The sequence below is a fragment of the Mesoplodon mirus genome (genome assembly GCF_964341445.2).
Source record: "Mesoplodon mirus genome assembly, chromosome: 5".
In the NCBI taxonomy this organism is placed as follows: domain Eukaryota; kingdom Metazoa; phylum Chordata; class Mammalia; order Artiodactyla; family Ziphiidae; genus Mesoplodon; species Mesoplodon mirus.
The window spans coordinates 43520007-43544750 of NC_138980.1; the positions used below are offsets into that span (position 1 = coordinate 43520007).

A 24744-nucleotide genomic window follows, 5' to 3' on the forward strand; every position below is an offset into this window, starting at 1 on the left:
CCAGAAACCCCTCCTGTTCCTTAGCAGGGCCAGGCTGGACGGGTGGGGACAGGATGCTGCTCTGAAGGCTGCCCAGCACCAAGGAATCCTGGAAAACCACCTGGACCTTTTGTCTGCTTATGGGGTCCCCCATCGGCCTGGGTTGGAGTTGAGGGGAGGACCTTTGGAGAGGGGAGGGGCGGCCAGCTGGCCAAGACCTGGCTGCACCTGGGCCAGGGGCATCAGGGACTCCCCTCCTAGCCTAGCACTGCACTGCAGAAGGAGGCTGGGGAGGGGTCTCCAGGCAGGGCCCATTCCTCCCTCAGACCCACAAGGCAGGTGGACCCAGGGCACACCTGTGCCCCTCAACCTCTCTTGACAGGTGGCATTGACAGGGCCCCACACACACACGCACAACAAACCTGGCTAGTGATGGCTGCAGCCCAGGCTACCCTAGCTGCCCTGGGTCCTACAGGTATAGTGGACACACGAGTCCCTAGGGCTCGTGCCTTTGGAGGACAGCTTCATGGACGGATACACTGTACTAAGACATCACGCCTACTGGAGGAGGGGAGGCTAGCGGGTAGCCCAGACCAAGGAGAGCTTGCCACATCTCCAGAGCCTGTGCCTCACACTTGTGCAGAAACCACCTGGGGATCTTGTGCAACTGCAGCTGCTGAGTGAGCAGATTGGGCAGGGTCTCAGAAATCTGTGAGCCATGCTTGGAGTATCGGGGGGCTTGGCAAACTGAGGAGCCCCTACCTCTCATCCCCCTGCCTCACACATATCCAGTAGGTCCTGCTCGACCCCTGTGAGCTCATGGGGTCTGAGGACTCAAGCTGGCGTCAGGCTCCTGGGCCAGCCTGCAGTTCACACAGTCATTCAGCAAACACAGCACTGACTGTGAGTCACATGGATGGGATTTGCCCCTGGGCACCCACAGTCTGCTGGGGCTGTGGCCACTGACCCCTAACACAATCTGAGACTGGTGAATGCCTTAAAGAGGAAGTGGGACCTATGGTGGAGGTGGCCTGGGGAGTGTCTCAGTGAGGGAGTTCAGGGTCTGGAAGTCTCAGCAGCAAACCCCTGGCTGGCGTGACAGGTACTACCCTGTTTCCCCACCATGGACGCTGTATCCAGGGCAGGGCAAGGGGGTGAGGTGGAGCCTGCCCTGGGGGGCCAGAGTCCTGAGCACAAGGGTATAGGTCTGGGCAGCCAGAGGTTCCAGTGATGGGGACCTTGGGCCTCGGTCCCAAACACCTCACTAAGTCAAGGTCACCCTGCCATTTAATTCTCAGTGACCAGAAGGCTCGCCAGACTCAGACCACGGACTTTAGCCCCAGCCAGGGGGAAAGTTGAAAGAGGAGGCTTCCAAATGCTTTGTGGGTGTGCAGGTATCTCCCAGATACAGGGTGCTAGGCCAGACCCGTAGACAGAGCTGCACCAGACACCCCTGGCCCTCCAGGGGGAGAAGTGGGGCTGGAGTGGCAGGGAGACCTCCCTGGAGGAGGGGACATTGGGCTCTGCTTTAAGGGGTGAGGAAATACGAGAGGGTCCATCTTGCAGATAGGAGAGAGGCATGTAGGGTATTGGCACCACAAGAATTGAGAAAAGTCAAGAAATGAGGCTGGAGATTCAGATCAGCCCAGAGAAACCTGAGCTTCACGCATGAGCAACAGGCACCTGGGGAAGGAGGCTCTCAGGTCAGGGGCCAGAAGATCATCTTGTCACCCAGGCTCAGAGATGGGACCCAACTGTCCCATGGAGAAGGGGCCGTGGCTGGGCCTGGTGGGAGTTGTGGGGATGTGAGGGTTAGAATTTCCCCCCAGGGGATTCCCTGGTGGTCCAGTGTTGTGGCCCGTGTTCAATCCCTGGTCGAGGAACTAAGATCCCGCAAGCCACGTGGCACGGTCAGAAAAAAAAAAAAAAAAAACTGGACCCCCTAGGGCAGGAAACAGGTGGGCACCGCTCACCCTGTTTCCTGAACCCACGAGTATCACGTGGGCAAGAATCCGAGGCTCGTTGGAGGGGTTGACAAAAAGCTGCCTCCTAATTCTCCACCCTGCAACCCCCCTCCCTGGTCCAGCCCTGCCCCCTTGCATATGCCCCCAATGGAGCCCAGTCTCCTCCAGGCTGTTCAGAACGCTCCCAAGCCCACCGCACCTTGCTCCGTGACCCCACCACCAACCCCAGCCTTCGGTGCCTCCTTTCTGCTGCTCATCCCCAAGCCTGAGCTATTTTTTCCTGCCAGGAGCACCATTACCAAACTCCTCATCAAACTGACTCCATCCCCACTTTATAATCTCAGCCACCCCTTGGACCCCATCCCTTGGACCTCGCCCACGTGAGCAGGGGTTCAGGCTACACGGAAGGAACACAGCAGAGAATCACGGAGTCCTTCAAGGTGTCCCCAACCCTGGTCCCTGACCGTCTGCCTTGAGTTGGCCCCCGGGACCAGTTAAAACTTCACATCTGCACACATGTTTAAATTTGTCTGTGGCCACCGCATGAAAACTCAAATCCAAGGGCACTAAAGGGAACTCTGCACCCAAGCGGATGAGGTTCTTCTGTCAGCGCACACATACAATGTCCACTTGATCCGGGGCTGGAGGGAGGTCTGCAGAATGTGAAGAGTTTAAAGGGTCCCCCTTCGGGGTCGAGGTCGAGGCTAGGATGCCTGTGCCTTAGGGTGAAGAAAGAAGTGCAGAATGAGGCCCAGGGAACGAATTCCCTTAGACTGAAGTGGCCTCCAGGACACAGAAGCGGAAGCATCCTGAGGCATCGTATTCTAGCATTGGTAGAGAGGGAAACCGGATGGGCGACGGGGACTGCCACTGGGGACAGCGCAGAGTCCGGCGAGGCTATCAAGGCGGGGAGGGGCCACTGCGAGAGGGAGGGGCCTCGCAGGGCAGTCACAGCGGGAGCTCGAAGGGCAGTCACAGCGCGGGGGCGACCTTTGCGCAAGGCGGGGCCGAGCCGGGCTGGGTCCCTGGCAACTCCGCGCTCAGAGGCACCGCCGCGCAGAAACCAAGCCGGGGTCCCGGCGCCGCCGCTATGGACATCCCGCCGCTGGCGGGCAAGGTCGCAGTTCTGTCGCTGGGCGCTCTCCCGTTGTCCTACGCGCTCAACCACGTCTCGACGCTCTCGTAGTGCGTGCGGGGAGGGGCCGGGGCGGCCTCCTCAGGGGCTGCGGGGCTGGGCTGGGGTGGGGAGGGGGCGGGATGGAGGATGCGCGGGCTCCCACGGGCCCAGCGGCCCCGCGCCGCTCCGGCCCGCGAGGACAGGGGCTGGGTCAGAAGAACCCCCCCACCTCCAACCGGAAATCGCCTTCCAGCAGGCCCGGAGCTGTGTGGTGGAGCTGGGGGCGCTCCTGGGACGTTTGGGGCCCGGGGAGGAGGGACTTTGAGAAGCAGAGCCCCTAACAAGGCAGGGTTTTGGAGGGTTTCTGGTGTTTTCCCAGGGATGTGCCCAGCACAGGTTCCAGAGTCCCCAAGGGTCAAAGTATTGCCCCAGATAATGCCCCAGTGACCCGGCTCTTGCCACACACACGCTCTGCTGCACCACCCCTACCAGACTGTCCCTCCATTGCCTGTCTCAGGCCTAGGACTTTCTTCTCTTTAGGGCTGGCCCACCCTGTCCCTAGCCTCAGTTTCCCCTACATACCTCGGCCTCCCCTGTCCCTATCTCCTAACCCTAGGCCTCAACCCCGTGGATCCAGCTACTGGGTACCAGGCAAGCACAAGCCCCTCACACTCCCAAACCCAGTGCAACCCAAGACATGGGGGTAGAGGGAGTCTTGACTGGGGAGTTGGCTCCTTGGGTACAAATTCCTGGCTCCATCCCCCTGGACCCAGAGTGAGCCAGGTTGCCCGGGAGCCTCAGTTTCTTCACTGTGTAGTGAACATAATTCTAGAGCTCATCCCGTGGTTACAGTTAGGGATTACAAATTGTGTGCCAAGGCGCTGGTGTGGTCTCACGTGATTACTATAATTGTCATGTTGGTTAGATGGGGCCAGGAATGGGGATCCTAGGGGTTAGAGGGGTTCAGGAGAAGGTCGAGGCCTGGAGAGAGTGGCGGGGGCGCGGAATGTGTGACCTTGGGTATGTCTCCCACCGTCCCACCCTTGGCCTTGGTTTGCCAAGAGTTGGGGGCTGCCCAGAGACCTGGCTTCTGTGGCTGGTTGACTTGCCTTATCAGGTTGATGTGAACAGATAAGGGCAGGGGTGGGGTGGAGTTGATGGAAATATTTGGACTTTACCTGAGGAGTCAGGAGCTTCAGACCATGAGGTGTACAGAGCTGAGCACTAGAGACCCTCTGGCAGGTGTGGGCACTGGGACTAGCCACAGAGGGTCTTGGAGCTGTTGAATGACAGAGCAAGCAAACTGTCACACACATCACCAAGTGACTGGATAAATCATATAGTCAGAAGTGTTGACAGATGCTCTCTCTGTGCCTGGCCCAAGTCAAGCAATGATCCTTTCTGAGGAGTCAGGGAGGGCTTCCCTGGAGGAGGAGCGATGTAGATGGGCCATGAAGGATGAGTAGGAGTTTGCCAAGTGGAAAGGAGACTTTTGGAAGGAGTTTCCAGAAGAGGGAAACAGCTGGGGCAAGAGCCTGGTGCTAGGAAAGGGGAGTTTCAGGGAATGGCTTTTCTGGATGGACAGATGCTTCAGCCTCCTCACCTGGAGCTTCCTGGTGTCTGCTCTTGCCCTAGGGTGGGGCAGGACCTCAGAATGGGCCTGGCCTCCCTGACTTGGTTTTCCTCTCCACAGCTCCCTGGGGGTGGTGTGGATGAGCGCCCTGATCCTGGGTCTGCTCTTCTTGGCTATATACAGCTTGTCCCGAAGTGACATCTACTATGACCCACTCTATGCCGGTGAGTTGGTGGGAGGGTCTTAGGGAAGAGAACTGCCTGGGCAAGGGCCTCCTCCATCAGACTGGCAGCCCTTGAAGGGCCTTCATCAGACTGGAGAACCTCAGAGACTGGAGAACCCCTACTGATTGGGGAACCTCAAGGGGCCTCCCCCTTCTGACTTGGGACTCCTGAGTGCAGGGACAGCGCCTTTCCCATCACCCTGGGGACCCCTAAAGGCAGGGACTGTGCCTCCCTCTGAGGCGGGCTGTGGGTCATGTGACTTGTGGGGTGGGGCCTGGGAGCAGGTTTGTGCAGAGGCTTTGCGGGGAAACTGGGAGGCCGGTCACCGACCTGCAGTCCTAGGCCCCGCCCACGCGTGGTCTGTGCCCCGCCCACACCCTGCCCATGCCCCGGCTACTCTCCCTGTAGTGTTCGCAGTCTTCTCTTTCACCTCCGTGGTGGACCTCCTTATCGCTCTCCAGGAAGATGGCTACATGGGGAGCTTCATGGCGTTCTACACCAAGGAGGTATGTAGGGAGGGGTCTGGGATGCCCGCAGCCCTACTGCCCGTCTGAGCCCTGCACCTGCCCCTGCAGGGTGACCCGTACCTGCGCACGGCACACGGGGTCTTCATCTGCTACTGGGATGGCATTGTTCACTACCTCCTTTACCTGGCCATGGCTGGTGCCATCCGTAAAAGGTGCGTGGGGTGGGCAGGGTGGCACCTGGACCCTGGGAAGGAGGTCGAGTCCTTAGGTGGGAGGTCCCAGGTCAGGATGAGGCCAGAAGTATCTGTAGGGGAAATCAGGAAGCCTCTCTAGGGCTCTAGACAGGAGTGGCCAGGAGAAGGATCCAGGGAATATCACAGGTGTCAGTGATGGTCGGTTCTCTTCTCTACCACCTTGTGCCTGGGCAGACAGTACTGTCCTTGGACAGAGCATTTGACTGTTCATTCCCTCATTCAACTTCCTGTTGTCCCTTCTGTCCTGGGTGACACTGAAGGGATCCAGAGCTGGGGATCCCAGATTGGTCTCTGGACCCTCTCGGGGGCTCTGAGACTGGGAGACAGGGATCTACTGGTCACCTCTCCATCCCCTGCCCAGGAAGAGGTACCGGAACCTTGGACTCTACTGGCTGGGATCCTTCGTCATGAGCATCCTGGTGTTCCTCCCAGGGAACATCCTTGGTAAGGACTTGGCTCTGAGGAATCCTGTCTCCCTGGGCTGGGTCACTGCCCTGTGTCTGGAAGTTCCCAGTGGATCCTCCATACCCTCTCCAATGTCTGCAGAGGGCACCCTCCTCCCCACCACATGCCTCTCCATTCAGAGCCTAAGCCAGCAGCCTTTCCCCACCTCTCCCCCATTTTCCTCTTGGAGGAGCGGAAGCACATTCCATTTCCTCCCCAGCTAGCGGTTCCTGACCCCAGGGACTTGGCCCAGAGTGCTCTTGACACAAGAAGGGAATTTTAAGGTGGATCCAGAGGGCAGAGTGAAACCTTTGTAGGTAGGTCTTAGGAGGCGAAGCAGAGAAGGCAGCCAGGGATGTGGGGATGGCTGTGCAAGAGGAATATCCAGGGTGTTTCTAGGGGGAGCAAAGAACAGCTGAAGTGTAAGAGCCGTGTCCAGAAGGTAAATTGAGGCAGGCCAGGCTGAGGAGCATGGACATCATCTTATGGGCACTCGGGAGTTCAGACGTGTTAGGGCTGAGCTAGGATGGCATTTGTGAATCACAGCTTCCAGCCAGGGGCTCTGACATGGCCCAGCTAAAGGGTCCAGCCGGGCCTGGGAGATCCTCGCTGCGTGACACCCTGTCTCTCCTACCATGGCAGGCAAATACAACTCAGAGATCAGGCCTTCCTTTTTCCTCACCATCCCCTACTTGCTGGTCCCCTGCTGGGCTGGCTTGAGGGTCTTCAACCAGACCCAGGCGCCAAGCTGCTGTACTCCCAACATGGTGAGTCCCTTGCCCCCAGATAGGCCTTGTGCCAAATGCCCGAATGTCCCCCATTTGAGTTGCTTCTGGTCAAAGACGTTATCTCCTTGGAAAGATCTCCTTGGTCATTAGGGAAGAAGGGATGAGCCTTCATTGAGTGCCTGTTGGATACCAGACTTCTCATGCTGTTTCTCATGGGGCAGGTGGAGGAGGAACAAAGAAAGGGCCTTCTGCAGCGCCCAGCTGACCTGGCCCTCATCATCTACCTCATCTTTGCTGCATTCTTCACCCTCTTTCGGGGCCTGGTGAGTCTGCACTGGCCAGCCTACCTGCCTCCAACTCCCCGTCCCCAGCCCATCCCTCCCTCCTTTATCTTCATTATCCAGTGCAAAAAGGCCACTGCTCTCCCATCTGATCATCCAGGGAAGTTCATCGAGTCTAACCTGAGTGTTCCATCACAAAGCCCCATTCCCTGTAGCCTTCTCCCCAGCTCAAATATCTGTGGATTCTCAGCCAGAGGAGAGAACCAAAGCTGGGGCAGGCCAGAGCAAGGGGTATGGGCCCCTCCTGGGAGGCCAGGGAAGGCTTCCTCTGGGAGGGATATTTGAGGCTGTTGGTTTGTCTGTGGGCCCCAGGTGGTGCTTGACTGCCCCATGGATGCCTGCTTTGTCTACATCTATCAGTATGAGCCATACCTGCGGGACCCCGTGGCCTATCCGAAGGTGCAGGTGAGAGGGCAGATGGGAGGAGAGGGCCACAATCCTGCCGGGTTAGGGATCTACTGGGCCCCTTTGAAGCAGGTGCCAAAAACATAAGTCAAACTGGTGGAAGCACAAATGGAATTTATTGTCCTACCAGAAAAGCACAGACATTCTCTTCAGGTATGACCGGATCCAGGAGCTCAAGGATAGCTCTGTCTCTAGACTGTGTTTTCTTTACATGTGCTCCACTCCCAGGTAGTGCCTTTGTGGTATGGCAGAGACAGCCTTGGGTAGCTCTAGGCTTCCATTCTTTCTACTTAGCCGCCACAGAGGAGTGTGAGCCCTTAATTCCTCAGTTTAAGTATAAATCTCAGGCAGCCTCTGATTGGCCAAGTTTAAATCACATGCTCATAGCTGAATATTATGGCCAGGGGGCTGGGGTGTTCTGATTGGCCAGGCCAGGGTCACATGCTACTTCTGGAGTAAGGTGGGTGGGCTCATTGTGTGGGAGTGGGATGGGTGGGGAAACCCAAGGGAAATAAAGGAGCAATTTGCACAGGGTAAGATGTGCAGAGAGCCCCAGTCTTGGGTGGGGTCTGAGGCTGGCCAGATTCTCCTTGGGGCCACCACCTGAGGGGTATCAGGAGACTCAACTGGGGTAGCCACTCAATCCATCAGCTGTGTGCCCCCCAGATGCTGGTGAATATGTTCTACGTGCTGCCCTTCTATGGCCTGGCCATCTATGCCCTCATCTTTCCTGGCTGCTCCTGGCTGCCTGACTGGACCTTGGTATTTGCTGGAGCCATTGGCCAGGTGAGGTGGGGTGGAATGGGGTGGGGTGGGCCAGTGCATAGGGAAGAAAGTTTCTTTCTGCTCATCAATTGCTTTTGTGCTCACCCTGAGCAGGGTGATACTAGGCCCCTGACAGGCTCCACCCCCAGCTCAGCACCCCAGGATTCCCTAGTGTGGGGGAGAAAGAGCCAGACACAGACACCCCAAACCCCATGAGATTAGAACTGAATAGAGGGAGGTAGAGAGTCTGAGAGGGATTCCAGAGGGGACAGATTTCTTAGAAAAGGGGGCATAGGCTTTTTTTTTCTCTATTGTACTTTACTATTTATTTTTTACTTTGTTGTGGCATGATTGTATATTCAAAGTACAATAAAAGAAAATACTCATTGTCTACTTCTCTTCTGGATATTATTATCATTGTTATTATAATTAGTTGTTTCACTAACGATGACTGTCAAAAATAATTTTGTTGTACAGAAGAGTGCTATAAAAATCTCAGCCATCTATCAAAATTGTTAAGAATGTCTCATTTCCATCCAGCTCTTTAAAGGCAGAAGAACTACTCTTAACTTGGTTTCTTTCTTCTCTCTATTTTGCTTTGGAAGCTGTGTTCTGAGTCCGAAGGCTCTGATTACCAATATTTAAAGTCAAGCTTTGGAGGTATTTTTGCTATTTCAAAAGCTTTCTCATGCATAGGCTTTAAAAATTCTTACACACAATATTTGGTTCTTTATTCCATCTGTAATTTATTTTTCTATGTGATGTGAAGGAAGAATCTGAAAATTATATGTTTCTCCTTATGATACTCAGTATCCGAGGTATTAAAGAAGTTGGAAGTATCTAACTTGACAAGTTGAAGAAATTGGAAACCTTATTTCAGGAGGAGGGAAATCTTCTAACATTGTAAACCAGAAGGACTGGACTGATCTTGCTGAGCCCCAGCTATCATCCTACTCTCTGTTTTTATTTTGTGTATTCCTATCTAATTATAAAGGGTTATTATTAAGGGAGAATAGTAATTCAAGCATATTCAAGGCTTTGTGTAGAAAATTTCTATACTCCTTTTAAACATAAATTTTACTTTTTGCATAGTTTTAGGTAGCAAGCCAGTTAGGACTGTTCAGAATTTCTGAAGCAAAGAAAATTTACATGAAGGAATGTTTTGGGCTTCATGAGGTTTCTGAACTCTAAACCCCTATACAGAAAAAAGGGCTTGGCTGGGCTTCCCTGGTGGTGCAGTGGTTGAGATTCCACCTGCTGATGCGGGGGACATGGGTTCGTGCCCCGGTCCGGGAGGATCCCCCATGCCGTGTAGCAGCTGGGCCCGTGAGCCATGGCTGCTGGGCCTGCGCATCCAGAGCCTGTGCTCCGCAACGGGAGAGACCACAACAGTGAGAGGCCCGCGTACCGCAAAAAGAAAAAAAAAAAAGGGCTTGGCTAACACTGTGCTAAGAGAGTTGACCAAACTTCAGTTTGACTTCCACTTGAACTAGGTTGTAGTTTGTGTCCATAAAGATGACCCCAGCCCTCATGCTGAGTCTTTGCTCAAGAAAATGTGATCCTGCCAAACCACAAAATGTACATTGTCTAACCCACCTTGCCAAACCATTTGCAGTAATTTTTCCACTTACCCTTTTTGTAATTTTCCATTTCTTTTCTTTTCAAATAAATGTTTCTTTTTTTTTTTTTTTTTGAGCTCTGGAAAGATATTACTTTTTTTTTGAATTTTTGAATTTTATTTTATTTATTTTTTTACACAGCAGGTTCTTATTAGTTATCCATTTTGTACATATTAGTGTATATATGTCAATCCCAATCTCCCAATTCATCACACACACCCCCGGGGGCATAGGCTTTGATGTATGGGTATGAGTTCTTCAGGCAGGGAAGGGCATTCCAGGAATGGGAACAGCATAAGGAAATGCACAGAGGGGGACAGTGTTTTAGAGACCCATAACGTGGGTAAAGGCAGAGACAAGATAAATTGACAGCTAGATGCTAAGGGCTTTGAACTCTGGGCTTGGGGGCTTGTGCTGAGAACAATGGGAAGCTGTAGAAGGTGTCTGAGCAGTGGAGGGCCCAGTCAGAGCTGGGGACATGTTGCTGGGTTTCTGATGCGAAGTGATAAAGGCTGGGCCCTGGCCAGGGCAGTGGGGCCAGGGGGACATCCATTGGATATATTATTATTTTATCGATTAGGGGTAGAATTGAGAGGATTTGTATCAAGGCTGCCTGGGGTGGGGAAGACCAGGGGGAGGAGCTGGACTTAGGGCAGAGAAATAGGGTGCAGGGTCCAGCAGACCCTGAAGATCATTCTGGTTAGGCAGCTGGGGAGAGGCTTACAGATAGATGGATGAGGATAGACAGGACATGTTGGGACAGGGATATTTAGAGACAGATGGATTGAAGAGGGGAGACAGGTAGGTCAGCAGAGCCAGCGAGATAGGGATGGGGATATTTTGAGCTCCCCAGGGTGGGATGCTGGTGACGCTGGGACTTGTTTTCTCCTGGTCTGTGACATCCATCCTCCCTTTTTGGCCACCAGGCACAGTTCTCACACATGGGTGCTTCCATGCACCTGCGCACGCCCTTCACCTACCGTGTGCCTGAGGATGCCTGGGCCAGCTTCTTCGTGTGCAACCTACTGTATGCTCTGGGGCCTCACTTGCTGGCCTACCGCTGCCTGTGGAGCCCTGCCTTCTTCCTACGCCCACTTCCTGGCCCCCCAGCCCACCATGAGAAGCAGCACTGAGGGGGCTGTGGGACTCCCCAAGATCCTGTTTACATACCCAGCTGGCCCTGCCCCTGGGAGGGTGGGTTGGGTTTTTTAGAGGCAGGAGGTGTGTCTCTGGGTGCCTTCAGTCCTGGCTATGGTACTTTCAGGGTGGGATGGGGGGGCCCAAGGTCCAAGTGTTCCAGCAGAGAAGGTCACGGCCATGCTCAGCTGTCACCTCACCCAAACTCCACACTGGCACCCTCCCGGAATTTATCCATCATCCCCCCATGGATCGTTTCAGTAAAATTCCTTTTGACGCATAAAATGTTGCTCTGAGTGTTTCAGGGGGCAGGGGCAAGGGACCCTCTCCTCCGAACCCACGAGGGCCCACTCATCACTGCCAGAATAGTCATCAGGAGCTGGAGGTGCCGGACAGCAGAAGTCTACCTCTGGTTGGTGTGCCCAGCCCCATCTTCCAGGTAGGGAAAACTGAGGCTCAAAGAGGACCAGAGACCTGCCTGAGGGCACAATCAGGAGAGAAGGGTCCAAAGTCTAAGCTCCACCAATAAATTATAATAACTAACAGTGTGGCACAGTTATTAAGCACCTACCATATACCAGGCCAATGGCTAACCTCACATGCTACATGCTGGATCGCACCTCATATTCCAGATGGGGAAACTGAGCCTGCAGGAGGTGAATGTCCTGGTCCCAAGTCACGCCTCCTGGATGCAGCTGAGTTAGGCAAGGAGCCCCAGCCCCTTCAACCACAGAGCCCATAACCCTGCCTCTGCTGTCTGACTGGCTTATATTTGGGGGAAACTGAAGCTGGGGAGGCAGCCAAGAAGCTGGGAGAAGGGCTCATTGCCTCCTGGTTTGATTTTTGAACTTGAGTGCAGGTCCAGGTTCAGGGGTAACTCCTGCCCAGACCACTCTGGGTCAGGGGGTTGATCCCCCTGCTCCCTGCCCTTACCAACACTTATTAGGCACCTGTGTCTAGCCACTAGATCTTCACGAAAGACCCAGCACTCCATATCTCAGATGTGGAAACTGAGGCATAGAGTGAGGGGCAGGGTCCCTCTGCAGAGTGTGTGATTGTTGTAGGGCCCGCATCCCACAGAGTGAGCACCCTTTGGCTGCTGGGGCCCAGGACCCTTTGATGGTCACCCAGTGACAGATGGGAAAACTGAGACGTGCAAGCCAAGCCCCTTTCCCAGGTTACTCAGCGCCCCCTGCCCATGCAGGGCATCATCAGGCTCCCCCCTCCTCCATTTTAAAGAGAGTTAAACTGAGACCCAGAAAGTTTCCTCCGGTGGCCCAAAGTCAGCCAGCAGGGAGGCTGGGACCTGGCTCTGAACTCACTGTTCAGGGCAGTCCTTCCTCCGTCTGTGCCCATCATCACCTCGCCCCCAGCAGGCATCACCACGTCCCCTTTAACACCCCCCCCAACCCCGTCACCTCCCTCCTCCCCTTGCAGGCAGACGCCGGGATTGCACCACCTGCAGGGACCTGCCCAGTCTTTCCTGGGTGTGCGGGGAGCGCAGTCCCGGCACATAGGGGCCGCTGGTCGGGGGCCGCACCGGCAGAATGGTGAGTGGGGCTGTGGGTTCGGTAGGTCCTTCTCTGGGATTCTGTCTCTGTGTCTCTGATCTACATCCCTCAGTGTTTCTCTCTTCAGTCCCTCTCTCCTTCTCGTCTCTCCCATCTCTCTGTCTCTCACCTTGTATCTCTTTCCCTCCCACTCTCTCCCTCTCTGCTTCTCCTTCTCTTATTCTGTCTCTCCCTACTTTTCTCTCCCTTTTTGGGGGGGAGTCCTTTTACGCTCCCTCTCTCTGAGTCTCTCTGTCTCTCCCTACCCCCATGTCTCCCTCTTCTCTGTGTCTCTCTCTCCTTTCTCTCTTTCAGTCTCTGTCGCTCCCTCTCCATCTCTGTCTCTCTCCATCTTTCCTTACTCTTCTCCGTGTCTCCCTCTGGCACTCTCTTCTCTCTCTCCCTTTGTATCCCTGTCCCTCTCCATCTTTCCTTCCTCTGTCCGTGACACTTTCCTTCTGTCTCCATCTCTCCCTGCCCTTCTCTCTGTCTCAGTCTCTTTCCCTGTTCTCGCCCTCTTTCTGTGTGTCTCCCCCTCTCTGCCTCTACCACCCCCACCTGCACGGGTTTGCTGCAGTCTCCTGGCGCACGGATAACCTTGCCGCTGCCGCTGCTCCAGCCCCTCCTCCCTCCTCCCTCCTCCCTCCTCCCCAATCCTTGGCCTGGGCCAGAAAAGAGAGAGAGAGGAAGAAGGGTGCGGGGCTCCGAGGCTCTGGTGTTGGGGTCAGGGGGTCAGGTGGGTTGCCCGTGCAGAACTAAGGGAGAGTGAGTCCAGGGGCGTGCGCTTTGCCCAAGGGCAAGTGTGTGAGATCTTGGGAGAGTGGGAGGATCTGTGGGTGGGAGGGTCTGCTAGCCTTCTCCTTGGGGGAGTCCTCTGGGATCCTGGCTGGGCTGGGGACCTGGGCATGTAAGAAGTCCTCGCCGCGGGAAAGGAAGGCCAGGGAGTTAGTCTTCTGAAAGGCAAAGGCCAGGAGGCTGCACTGAGCGCTCCGTGCCCCCAGGTGTGTGCTCCGGCGGCGGCCCTCGGTCGCGGGGCGCTCTGGGCAGCTGCATGGGGAGTCCTGCTGCTCACCGGCGCCGCGGAAGCGGAGCACGGCCGGAAGAAGGTCGTGCACGTGCTGGGTGAGTCAGGGCCATGGAAGCGGATCTTGCCCCGCAGAAGCCGTGACCAAGTAGGATCACCAGGGTGCATGGAGCGGGGAGGACGGTGGGTGCTGGGCGTTCCTGATGGCCACAGTCCCCGCCCCCTCCCTAGTCCCCTTACGGAGCCCCTTTACCCTTCTGATCTCCTGATCCTCACCCAAGTTTTCTTCCCACATCCCTTTCCCTGGGTCCCCCTCCCCAGGTTCCCCTGCCCCGCCCCTAGAACCTCTTCTTAACCCTCTTTGGTTGCCCATAGAAGGGGAGTCGGGCTCGGTGGTGGTGCAGACAGCGCCGGGACAGGTGGTCAGCCACCGGGGTGGCACCATCGTCTTGCCCTGCCGCTACCACTACGAGGCAGCCGCCCATGGCCACGACAGCGTCCGCCTCAAGTGGACCAAGGTGGTGGACCCGCTGGCCTTTGCCGATGTCTTCGTGGCGCTGGGTGCCCAGCACCGGGCGTTTGGCAGCTACCGCGGGCGGGCTGAGCTGCAGGGCGATGGGCCCGGGGATGCCTCCTTGGTTCTCCGAAATGTCACGCTGCAGGATTATGGGCGCTATGAGTGCGAGGTCACCAACGAGCTGGAGGATGACACTGGCATGGTCAAGCTGGACCTGGAAGGTGACTAGCCTGTGGGCAGGATGAGGCTCATTTCTAAGGGAGAAGAGAGGAGGGTATTGCAAAGGACAGAAATCCAATCAAGTTGGCCTGAAGGAATTCAGCGGCTTGGTGGGGTAGGATAATGGTTCTGATCTGGGGTGATTTTGCTACCCGGGGATATTGGCAATATCTAGAAGTAGGTTGTGGTGATATAGTGGGTAGAGACCAGGGATGCTGTAAACAGCCCACAACACACAGGACAGTCTCCCCCACAGCAAAGAATAATCCAGTCCAAAATATCAATGGTGAAGACACTGGGAAACCCTCTTGTAGGATCCAAGCACAGTGAGATCCAGGCATTCACATCACGTCAGAAATCCTTCCTTCAGCTCTGTTTCCCTGGGTGGGCTTTCCTTGGAAAAGTTTCTCCTGATGGAACCAAAAAGTAGTGCCAGGCTTCCACCCTCCCAGCTTGGCAATTGATTTCCTAGGAGTGCTAGCTAGAGTCCCAGAGTTGTCCTTCATTGGCCCAGCTTGAGTCATTTGCCTATCCATGGGCCAATCACTGTGCCTGGGAGATGGGATGCTCTGATTGGCTGACTGTGGAGCTGGGAAGTAGGGTTTCTATCTGAAGAATTCCCTCCCATGTGGTTTGCCTTCTTCACTCCACCTCAGAAGATGCTAGAGAGATTTCAGAGCCCTCACTTGCTGAACTTCCCAACAATAGCGAAAAACAGCAACAATAATAGAAGCAGCTCTCCTTTATTGGGTGTTTTCTATGTGCCAGGAGCTTGGTTGAAGAGCTCTCTGAGCTTTCATTTAACTTTCCCCAAAACCCGGAGGGAGACGGTATTACTCACAGAGGGGCAACTGGCTCAGAGAGGTTAGAGCCTTGACCAGGGCACATACCAGTGAGTGGCAGAGCCAGGACTGGAACTCTAGTCTGTCAGTCTCCAGCTCTTCTCTCTGGCTCTTGTTTGATCCTTCCTGCATCTGCTGAGAGAAGCATCTGCACCTGTACCCCTAAGGTCCAGCCCAAAAACACAGACACACAGAACGCTAGTGAGCTGAGATGACTGTGATTCTGATGAGGGACGAGTTATAAGAACTGAAGGTAGAAGGGAAACCAATGGGAATTGGCCTGGACAATGCTGGAGATCAAAGAGGTCTTTGCCCAGGGTCAAACTTTCGTGGGCTCCCAGTGTGAGGGAGTCAGTTTTGTGGGTTCAGGATTTGACAAGAAGGAAGGTCCCAATGCTGGAAGAATGTCAGAAGCACGTAGAACTGAATGCAGGAGGGTTGTGGGAGCTGGGTTTTGAAGGATGAATAGTAGTAGTTCGACAGGTGGAAAGGTGGAAAGAACGTGAACAAAGGTCTCCAGTGGTGGAAAGGAGGTGGACATGATTAAGTATGTCAAGGGGGAGGGTCAAGTGAATCCCAAGCTTAAGGCAAAGGGAGTATGAGGGGTGTGAACTGGGGAAAGGCATGGTCAGCTCTGAGGCCATAGTGAGGGATGGCCTGAAAGGTCTAGGTTGAAGAGTCACACGGCACCACAGACGTCAGGTAGGTGGGTGAGAGTTGGGGGGTCCGAGCTGACCCTCGTTTATCCTCTCAGGCGTAGTCTTCCCTTACCACCCGCGTGGAGGCCGCTACAAGCTGACCTTCACGGAGGCGCAACGCGCGTGCGCTGAACAGGACGGCATCTTGGCGTCGGCTGAGCAGCTGCACGCGGCCTGGCGCGACGGCCTCGACTGGTGCAACGCGGGTTGGCTGCGCGACGGCTCGGTGCAGTACCCGGTGAGCCAGCCCCGGGAGCCCTGCGGCGGCCTGGGCGGGGCCGGGAGCGCCGGGGCTGGCGGCGGAGCCTCGGGGGGTGTGCGCAACTACGGCTACCGCCAGAACTCCGAGGAGCTCTACGACGCCTTCTGCTTCACATCCAACCTCCCGGGTGCGTAGGCTCCACCCCTGGGAGGAGTGGCCTGCCCTCCGCTGGCCCGGGCCCCGCCCCGCGTATGAGACCCCACCCCCACACAGGTACCCCTTCCTCTCAGACTCTTCCCCACTCCGCCCAGGTCTCTCTCCCTGTCCTTCCTCTCCACACCCGCCCTCGGGGGTCCGAACCAGGAGATCCCTTCCCTAGTGCTGCCTAGGCACGGCAATCAAAAATCGCCTGGCAGGGGCTTCCCTGGTGGCGCAGTGGTTGAGGGTCCGCCTGCTGATGCAGGGGACGCAGGTTCGTGCCCCGGTCCGGGAGGATCCCGCATGCCGCGGAGCGGCTGGGCCCGTGGGCCATGGCCGCTGGGCCTGCGCGTCCGGAGCCTGTGCTCCGCAACGGGAGAGGCCACAACAGTGAGAGGCCTGCGTACCGGAAAAAAAAAAAAAATCGCCTGGCACCACTGCTCTAGCCGAGGCTGTGGTCCCGGGCTGCAGGGGAGGGGGTGTATCTGAGCCCTGAGGCTGAGGTCCTAGGCTGCAAGCGGGAGGGTGTCCTGAATCCCGAGGAAGCCGGGTTCCTAGAGCGGCCCTAACCACTCCTCCCCACTCCCCTGCAGGCCGCGTGTTCTTCCTGAAGCCGCTGCGGCCTGTGCCCTTTGCGGGAGCAGCGCGCGCCTGCGCGGCGCGCGGAGCGGCCGTGGCCAAGGTGGGGCAGTTGTTCGCCGCGTGGAAGCTGCAGCTGCTGGACCGCTGCACCGCAGGCTGGCTGGCGGACGGGAGCGCACGCTACCCCATCGTGAACCCGCGCGCGCGCTGCGGCGGCCGCCGGCCAGGTGTGCGCAGCCTCGGCTTTCCTGACGCCACGCGCCGCCTCTTCGGCGTCTACTGCTACCGCGCGCCTGGTGCACCGGACCCCGCACCTGGTGGCTGGGGCTGGGGCTGGGCCGGAGGCGGCGGGTGGGCAGGAGGCGCGCGAGACCCCGCCGCCTGGACCCCGCTGCGCGTCTAGGGCCGGGCCGTGGACCACTGGGGAGCTTGGCGGCTGGCCGAGTGCCCTACGGCCACTTGGAGATGGACCACACCCTGGAGACTGGCCATGCACCCTGCGGTGCCCCGCAAGTTGACCAGGCCTCCTGCGGTCCTTAGACCCTGGCCACACCCTCTGAGGTCCCCAGAGTCTGGCCAGTCCCGGGAGCCAAGTCCCCTGGAGTCCCCTGGAAATCGACCAAGCCCCTCCTCTCCTGGACAGTGGATTCCTCTCCTCTCCCAGCTTTCTCCAGGAGACAGGGCACACCCTCTGAGAACCACTGGGGACCAACAGAACCTGAGGTCTCCTGAACACTGGAAACTTCTCGCGAGGTCTTCTGGAACTACCCCCAAGGTCACCGGGAGGCTGGACCCCCGGGATTATCTGGAAACTGGGCACACGTCATATGCATCTCCCTGGAGACTGAAGACTGGTCCCCTAAGGTTACCCGGACACTGAACCCTCCTCCCTATCACCTGTAGAGAAACCAGAAACCTCAGAGTTCGTCAGTTGACCATGCCACCGTGGTCACATGGAGACTGTGGGCTCCTGTCCTCTCCTCTAGGGTGACCTGGAGATTGGTTACTCCCATTCTCCCCCCTTCTCCCACGAGTCCCCCAGTTTCCATAGTAACAGGCCATGTCCCCAGGTCACTGTGGAGAACAGCTCCACCCCTCCAGTTTCAGGGGAGACCACCCTTGTCTGTCACTGTTAAGACAGATTGACACGCCCCACCTGGCTCGCATTACTGGCAGCCCTGGCCCATCCCTTAGGTATCTCTCTGAGGGAGCAAATCCGTCTTCACCTGACGGCCCCTTTCCTGGCTGTCACCTAAGAGACCATCTCCCAGGCCCAGAGACCCTATGTCATTCACTATAGAGAGAAGCTGCCCCACTTCCCATTGTTACCAAGGCGACCAGCCCAGCTTCTACCTGTCACCTAGAGTCACACAGTCCTTCCTTCATCAGTCACACCCATGGAGTTAGTGCCTCCCTCCTGCAGCTGTAACCATGGACACCGCACGTTTACTATCTCACCCACCTTCACCCCAGAGACCTACAACTTCACTCCCACTGTCCTCACCCTGACCAACAGCCATGGAGACCAGCTTCTCCCCTAACTGTCCTGAGAGTGACCCAACATTCGGTTCAGCTCTCACCATGGAAACAGGCTGCTCCTTTCCGCGGGGTGCCCCAGCTCCTTGCTACCCTCCAAGCTCCGCCCCCAAGCGGCTTGGACACACACACACCGCCCCCCCACCCCCCAGCCCCACCCCCCGCAGCTGTTGCCATGGAGACCACACTCCGGTGTCTGAGGTAACAGAACACCTGTCCCCCTAGGCTTTCCGTTTCCCCAGGACAACTGACTTCCCAGTTCCCAGGAACTTCTTACCATGGGCCCGAACTGTGCCCCATAGGGCTCAATGGCTGCCCCTTCACCAGATGGGCCCAGCTCCAGGCAGCATCTCAGACCCAGGTGGACTTCTGGAGCTGCTAGATATCCTCCGTTTGCACGCTAACTATATCCCAGACAACAGCTGTTCACGAGACACACTTGTAGCACCCAGATGAACAAACTGAGGCTCTGGCGTGCCCCTACCCTTTGTGCTATGCAAGCACTAGCCTCCCGCTTCCTCTCTGAGACTACGTCCCCATTCTCACTGAGTTCCTTTCTCCTTTCCTAACCTCCCTCCCCCGACATTTTCCTTCTTAGAGGTCCAGGAGAGGTTGAATTGTCTTTAAACCTCAAAATCCTCTCTGAGCTCCATGTTCTAAAGGGCAATTTGTGCCAAGAAGTCAGGACCCAAACTCCCCAGTGTTAATAGCTAGCTCAGGGAGACTGTCCATGAACAAGGCCACCCCAGCTTTTGGAGACCCCAGTTTCGAGGTCTTGCCTGGAGTGGCACTGGGGTCCCTCCTGGAGCCCTCCATATTGTCACATCCATCTCCAGGAAACCCATCTGTGGGTTTTGGAACCAGGTGTGCCTGGGTTCGAATCCTGCCTCTATGACCAAGTGACAAAACCCCTGATCCTATTTCCTCCTCTGTATCAAGGCTGTTCTAAGGTCCCGGTGAGTGCAAAGTGTACAGCAGGGGCTCAATAAACTTTTTTTTTTTTTGATGAATGAGAAAATGAGACTGTTCGTGGGTAGTTACTTCAAAAATGCATTTTGGTGGGACAAAATGTTTTTCAGCTGGGGGTGCTTGGTGATGATTCGGTTGGGAAGCATCTCTCATTCCTCAGGACCATTCCCTCTCCCCAGTCTCTCTCCCCTCCCTTCCCCCCATCATCGTTCCCTCACTCTGTCCCTTGAGCCACCCCCCATGGGTCTGGCCCTTCTCAGCCCTGTCCTAATTGGGTCACTAACCAATCCAGTGATTCCTCTCAGTCCCCTGGGAATGAAGTGTGTGAAACTGGGTGTTGAGTTCCTGCATCAGGAAGGCAGAGAAGGTGCAAATTTTCCCTGGGTGGGTGTGGAGGTGGGGGTAGGGAGAGTGTGGGCCGAGGAGTATTGAAAGTTTCGGGCATACAAAGAAAGGGAGAAGAGGAAAAAAGTGTAAATGTCTGATATGGTTGTAGAAGTGGGATGGTCGATTTAACTGCTCATGCTTCCATGTCAGATGGGACAGAACTCCTAGAGATTCCAACCACTCATCTGAAGCCAGGGTCCATTCCCTTGGTTAGACTGCCTTGGGCTCCAGCTGTGCCTTAACTTCCTTGACTAGAGGAATGGTAGGGGCATTCTTCTGGAGATGAGTGCATGGGATTTCTTTCATCCCACCTTTTCCCTGCTGAACATCCTTTCTCCCTTCCATGGGTTCCAGCATCCTGATTTTGCCTCGGGTATGTAAGTTTCCCTCCTCTCATTCTGTGAGTCAAAGGGGCTGACTCCACTGGGCAATGAGTGCTCTGGCTCATCTTCCTGGGCAACCCTAATTGGTCCAGGGGTAGACATGGACCCAGGCAGACCAATGAGACTGCCTGAGATTTTGACGGACCAATAGGACCAAGGGAACCCTCTTTCTGCTGGGTCTCTGCACTGTTGGAGTGGAGGTCTTCGAGGGTCCACCTGGAGGAGACCTAAGGATGGCAACCAGGGTAGAGCCACTCCTGAAGCTAGTTATTCAGAAAAATTTCTCACTCCTATCTTCCAGCACCCACTGCACTTCTCAGAGACATCTAAAATTTCTTACATGTCCTTCAAAAGATGTTTTATATTCATTCAATCAAACATGCATATATTGTTTTCCCCCCACTTCTACACAAATGAAAATATGCAACGTATATTTTTTATGTTGTAAAACTTCACATAATATGAAATTCAACATTGTAAACATTTTAAAGTCTTCAATTTAGTGGCATTTAGTACATTCCCAGTGTTGTTCAACCATCACCCCTATCATTTTCATCACCCCAAAGAAAATCCCATACTCATTAAGCAATCACTCTCCATTCCTCCCTCCCCACTCCATGCCCTGACAACTGTTAATTTACTTCCCATCTCTGTGGATTTGCCTAGTCTTGACAGTTTGTATAAGTGGAATCCTACAGTATGTGTCCTTTTGTGTCTAGCTTCTTTCACTCAGTATAATATTTGTGGCTGAATAATGTTCATATATATGTATATATATCACATTTTGTTTATTCTTTTATCAGTTAATGGATATTTGGGTTGTTTCCACCTTTTGGTTATTGTGAATAATGCTGCTATGAACATTTGTGTGCCATATATACTTTATTTTATAAACTTATTTATTTATTTTTGGCTGCATTGGGTCTTCGTTGCTGCGCTTGGGCTTTTCTCTAGTTGTGGTGAGTGGGGGCTACTCTTGTTGCAGTGCACGGGCTTCTCATTGCGGTGGCTTCTCTTGTTGCGGGGTGTGGGCTCTAGGTGCACGGGCTTCAGTAGTTGTGGCTTGAGGTCTCTAGAGCGCAGGCTCAGTTGTGGTGCACAGCCTTAGTTGCTCCGTGGCATGCGAGATCTTCCCGGACCAGGGCTCGAACCCGTGTCTCCTGCATTGGCAGGTGGATTCTTAACCACTGCGCCACCATGGACGCCCTCATATACACTTTTAAAGTAACTCTTATTTAACAATATATTTGGGGATTGGTTTCCTTCAGCATGTAAAAATCCGCCCCCTTCCCCCACCAGCATTCTTTTGAAGGTTGGCAAAGTAGTCCCTGTTTGGATGCACCATAATCTTTGTAATCAGTCTCCTAATGGTGGACATTTACATTGTTTCCCATATTTTGCTGTTAGTAATAAGTACCATGGTCATCACATAAGTGCAAGTATAACTGGAGGATGATAGCAGGAATTGTTGGATCAAGGGGTCAAAACTTGCCATTTTGTTAGTGATCTCGAACTCTTCTTAGAGGTGAGGTCAATTTATAGCCCATCAGTAACAGATGTACTTGCCTATTTCCATACGTCCTCAGTAGCATCATGTGTTATCACTTGTTACCTTAGCCAACCTGATAGGTGAAAAATAATATCTCATTGTGGTTGTCACTTGCAATTCACCTGTTATATGAAGCTGACTACCCTCCACTTTGACTTTAGATGCAGGCAGTTGAGTAAATCATAAATCATTCTCAGTTCAGGTACATTGTCATCATTGAAATACGCAAGGCCCCTCTCTTGTGAGATTTATTTGTTTATTCCCTTTTATTTATATGTCCTTATTTGTGTATCTTGGTGATCTGAAAATTGTGTATTATTTTGTTGAGCATATGTTGTAGTTTAGGAGCCATCTGTATTTCCTTTTCTTTGAGCTTTTTGCTCATATCCTGTGCCCATTTGGCTATTGGATTATTGGGGGATTTTTCATATTGATTTGTAGGAGCTCTTTATATATTAAGGCAAAATTCCTTTACCTCTGATTTGAAGAATTGTTTCCAAGCTTGGCATTCACCTTTTGACCTTGTTTATGTTGTTTGTTGCCACTATTGCTTTAGAATAAAGCCCAAACTTCTCATTACAGCCCATATTGCCCTGAGTGATCCATCCTCTGCCTCTCTGACCTCATCTCCCTCCACTGTCTACCTCTGTCACTCCGCTCCAGCCGCTATGGACTCTTTGCTGTTTCTCAAATGAACCATATTCCCTTCTGCAAGAAGATTTTCACTTTTACTCTTCCCTCTGCCTGAAACTCTCTTCCTTTCTTCCCTTCTTCATCTAGTTAATGCTATTCATCCTTTAGATTCCATTCACCTCCTCTAGGAAGCCTCCCCTGACCACCTCCCAGGGGTCACATCTGTTCTGTCCACCACTATCTCCCCAGCACCCAGCACAGTACACGGCATATAATAGCTGCCCAGTAAGTCCTTGCTGAGTGAATGAATGAAGGAAGGTGTCAGGAGGCAAGTTGAACTGTTAAAAAATTTTATTAAAATGCCCAAGGAGTACATTAATGTCCATAGTGTCAGATACCACAGACCCACGGAACACTGCAGCTGACAGCATAACCAACAGAATCCAAAGCTGTTCACACGCACACACACTCACACGCATGCCACACACGTGGCACACGCAAACACACACGCACACCTCAGAGGGAAAGACCAAAAGACAAACCACCCACCTTAGAAAATATCAGAGCCCCGTCCCACCATGGAGCTGGGGTGGGGGCAGGGCAAGGGGCTGAGGTGGTCAAGTGTAAGGAGCATAAACCAAGACACCCAAAAAAAGTTGCATCCCCAGAGCCCCCCACTCCAAACAAAGGAAAATTCTTTTGTGACATGGATGACTGAAGATGTGTTATTGTTTTTATATTTCTTAAACCAAGAGGAATTATCAAACCTAGAAGGCAAACCTATATCCCTGGGTTTTCTCAACAATAACCATAACATGGAGCAGTGGATAATGTCTGTAGCAGGGAACACTAAAGACCATGGTCAAGGATGCGGGTCTAGTTTGCACTTCTCAATCTTTTCCTAAATCTTCCTGTGTGTTAGAGCATGATTACGTTTCAATTCCTTCCCCCCAAAATAAAGAGCAGGGTTTGGAGTCAGCCAGAGGCAGGACCGAATCCTTATTCCTGTCTTGCAAGCCAGTGCCTTTCTCTTATCTGAGCCTCAGTTTTGTCTTGTGTAAAATGGGAAAATAATGGTTCCTAAGTCACTGGGCTGTTGAGTAAGATTCACGGAGGCAGTGTGTGTAAGTCCTTAGCATGGTACCTACTCCATAGTTATCAACTATGATTAGTACTTCCCAGGAGGGATACAGGCTCAGCCAACACGTTTCTTTCTCTACTGAACCCTTAGATGGACTGTATGTTTGCTTATTTTTCTTTCCTGCAGAGGGCCATTCTCCACTGTGGTTTTTAACCCTAATCCACAGATGTTACCCAGACTAGAGAGGTTGAGAGTGGACAAAGGACATGGAGGAAAAGCTGTGGATCTTTCCTGCCAGAGATCAGGAAGCTGAATCCCGACTTCTGGCTTGGGGAAAATTTTTACAGGTTTCAGATTCTGGGGAGGAAGGCAAGGTGAGTTCTTTACCACTTAAAAAATTTAAAAACTAAGAGAAAAATGTGTGTGTGTGTGTTTCAGTTTTAACGCTGCACATCTCTCTACATGACCGCAGGTAGATGTCACTACTTCAAGTTTTAAGCATTTTTAGTCCACCAGGCGATGAATGGAGGAGACAGGAATAGAGTAGGGGTAGGGGTGGGACCCATGGCAGGGGCACTACCAATGTCTGCTTGAGGGATGGATATGGGCACCGAGCTAGAAAACTTGGCACCTCCTTGGCCCAGGAAGGAGGTTCTTTGTCTCCCTGAGAGATGGAGGGGGAAGAAATCTGGGTTCGTTGAGCCCTAAACATCCTCTCATCTGTGTGTGCGTGCGCGCGTGTGTGTGTGTGTGTGTGTGTGTGTGTGTGTATAAAATACACCACACATGCAGAACCACCAAATCTCAGCACTGGACTAGACCTGGGAGGGCAAGCAATACAGCTTCCCTTCACTGCCCACAAATTTCTCTGACTATTCTGACCCCTAACTCTGAGGGCACGGAGGGATGTTGTTCTAAAAACATTCCTAAAATTCAGTACATAGGAATTCCACACTCAGTTCATCCACCAAGACTAAGGACTGACTTAGGCTGAAGTCCAAGGTGAAGGAAGAGCAGTCATCAAGTTCAGGCAGTGTGTGTCCATGTAATTTTCTACTCCCAAAGCCAGTGACCTTCACTATAGGCTTCAGCCTGCATTTAGGAGATCTGACAGTTTACTAAATCTGAATCTCTGGTGGTAAAAGCAATTCCTTAGTGCGAATCCAAACACACATTCTTGCACCCTTATCACAGCCTTATTTCCACAACTGGCAGTCAGCCTTGCCAACAAAAGACTAAACCAGTGCAAAGAATGATCTTTGCCGATTGTGCTTCCTTCCACTGGGAGATGCTCCCAGAGTTCATTCAGTCTGACTAGAACTGACTTTTCGGACACATGGCTACACCTGCCAGGAGG

General features: G+C 53.8%; 2 protein-coding genes across 2 annotated transcripts; both read left to right on the forward strand.

Moving 5' to 3' along the window:
• The first annotated feature begins 2900 nt into the window (after positions 1–2900).
• Positions 2901–11302, forward strand: TM6SF2 (transmembrane 6 superfamily member 2). The gene is made up of 10 exons (XM_082620410.1): positions 2901–3128; positions 4754–4857; positions 5266–5363; positions 5433–5536; positions 5940–6022; positions 6665–6789; positions 6972–7073; positions 7404–7496; positions 8163–8282; positions 10807–11302. The coding sequence occupies exons 1-10, from the start codon at positions 3034–3036 to the stop codon at positions 11011–11013; spliced, it is 1131 nt and encodes a 376-aa protein (XP_082476536.1). The 5' UTR covers positions 2901–3033; the 3' UTR covers positions 11014–11302.
• Positions 11303–11367: 65 nt separating this feature from the next.
• HAPLN4 (hyaluronan and proteoglycan link protein 4) lies at positions 11368–19393 on the forward strand. Its single transcript, XM_082620409.1, has 6 exons — positions 11368–11456; positions 12455–12567; positions 13569–13689; positions 13967–14329; positions 15924–16256; positions 16861–19393. The coding sequence occupies exons 2-6, from the start codon at positions 12565–12567 to the stop codon at positions 17250–17252; spliced, it is 1212 nt and encodes a 403-aa protein (XP_082476535.1). The 5' UTR covers positions 11368–11456; positions 12455–12564; the 3' UTR covers positions 17253–19393.
• The last annotated feature ends 5351 nt before the right edge of the window (positions 19394–24744 follow it).

Bases quoted from the DNA above. Each gene is read 5' to 3' on its own strand.
- TM6SF2 (XM_082620410.1), top strand. From the start codon at position 3,034: ATGGACATCCCGCCGCTGGCGGGCAAGGTCGCAGTTCTGTCGCTGGGC. The intron at 4,858-5,265 runs GTGAGTTGGTGG...CTCTCCCTGTAG, and splicing joins CTATGACCCACTCTATGCCG to TGTTCGCAGTCTTCTCTTTC. The intron at 7,074-7,403 runs GTGAGTCTGCAC...TGTGGGCCCCAG, and splicing joins TCACCCTCTTTCGGGGCCTG to GTGGTGCTTGACTGCCCCAT.
- HAPLN4 (XM_082620409.1), top strand. The intron at 13,690-13,966 runs GTGAGTCAGGGC...GGTTGCCCATAG, and splicing joins GAAGGTCGTGCACGTGCTGG to AAGGGGAGTCGGGCTCGGTG. The intron at 14,330-15,923 runs GTGACTAGCCTG...TTATCCTCTCAG, and splicing joins GGTCAAGCTGGACCTGGAAG to GCGTAGTCTTCCCTTACCAC.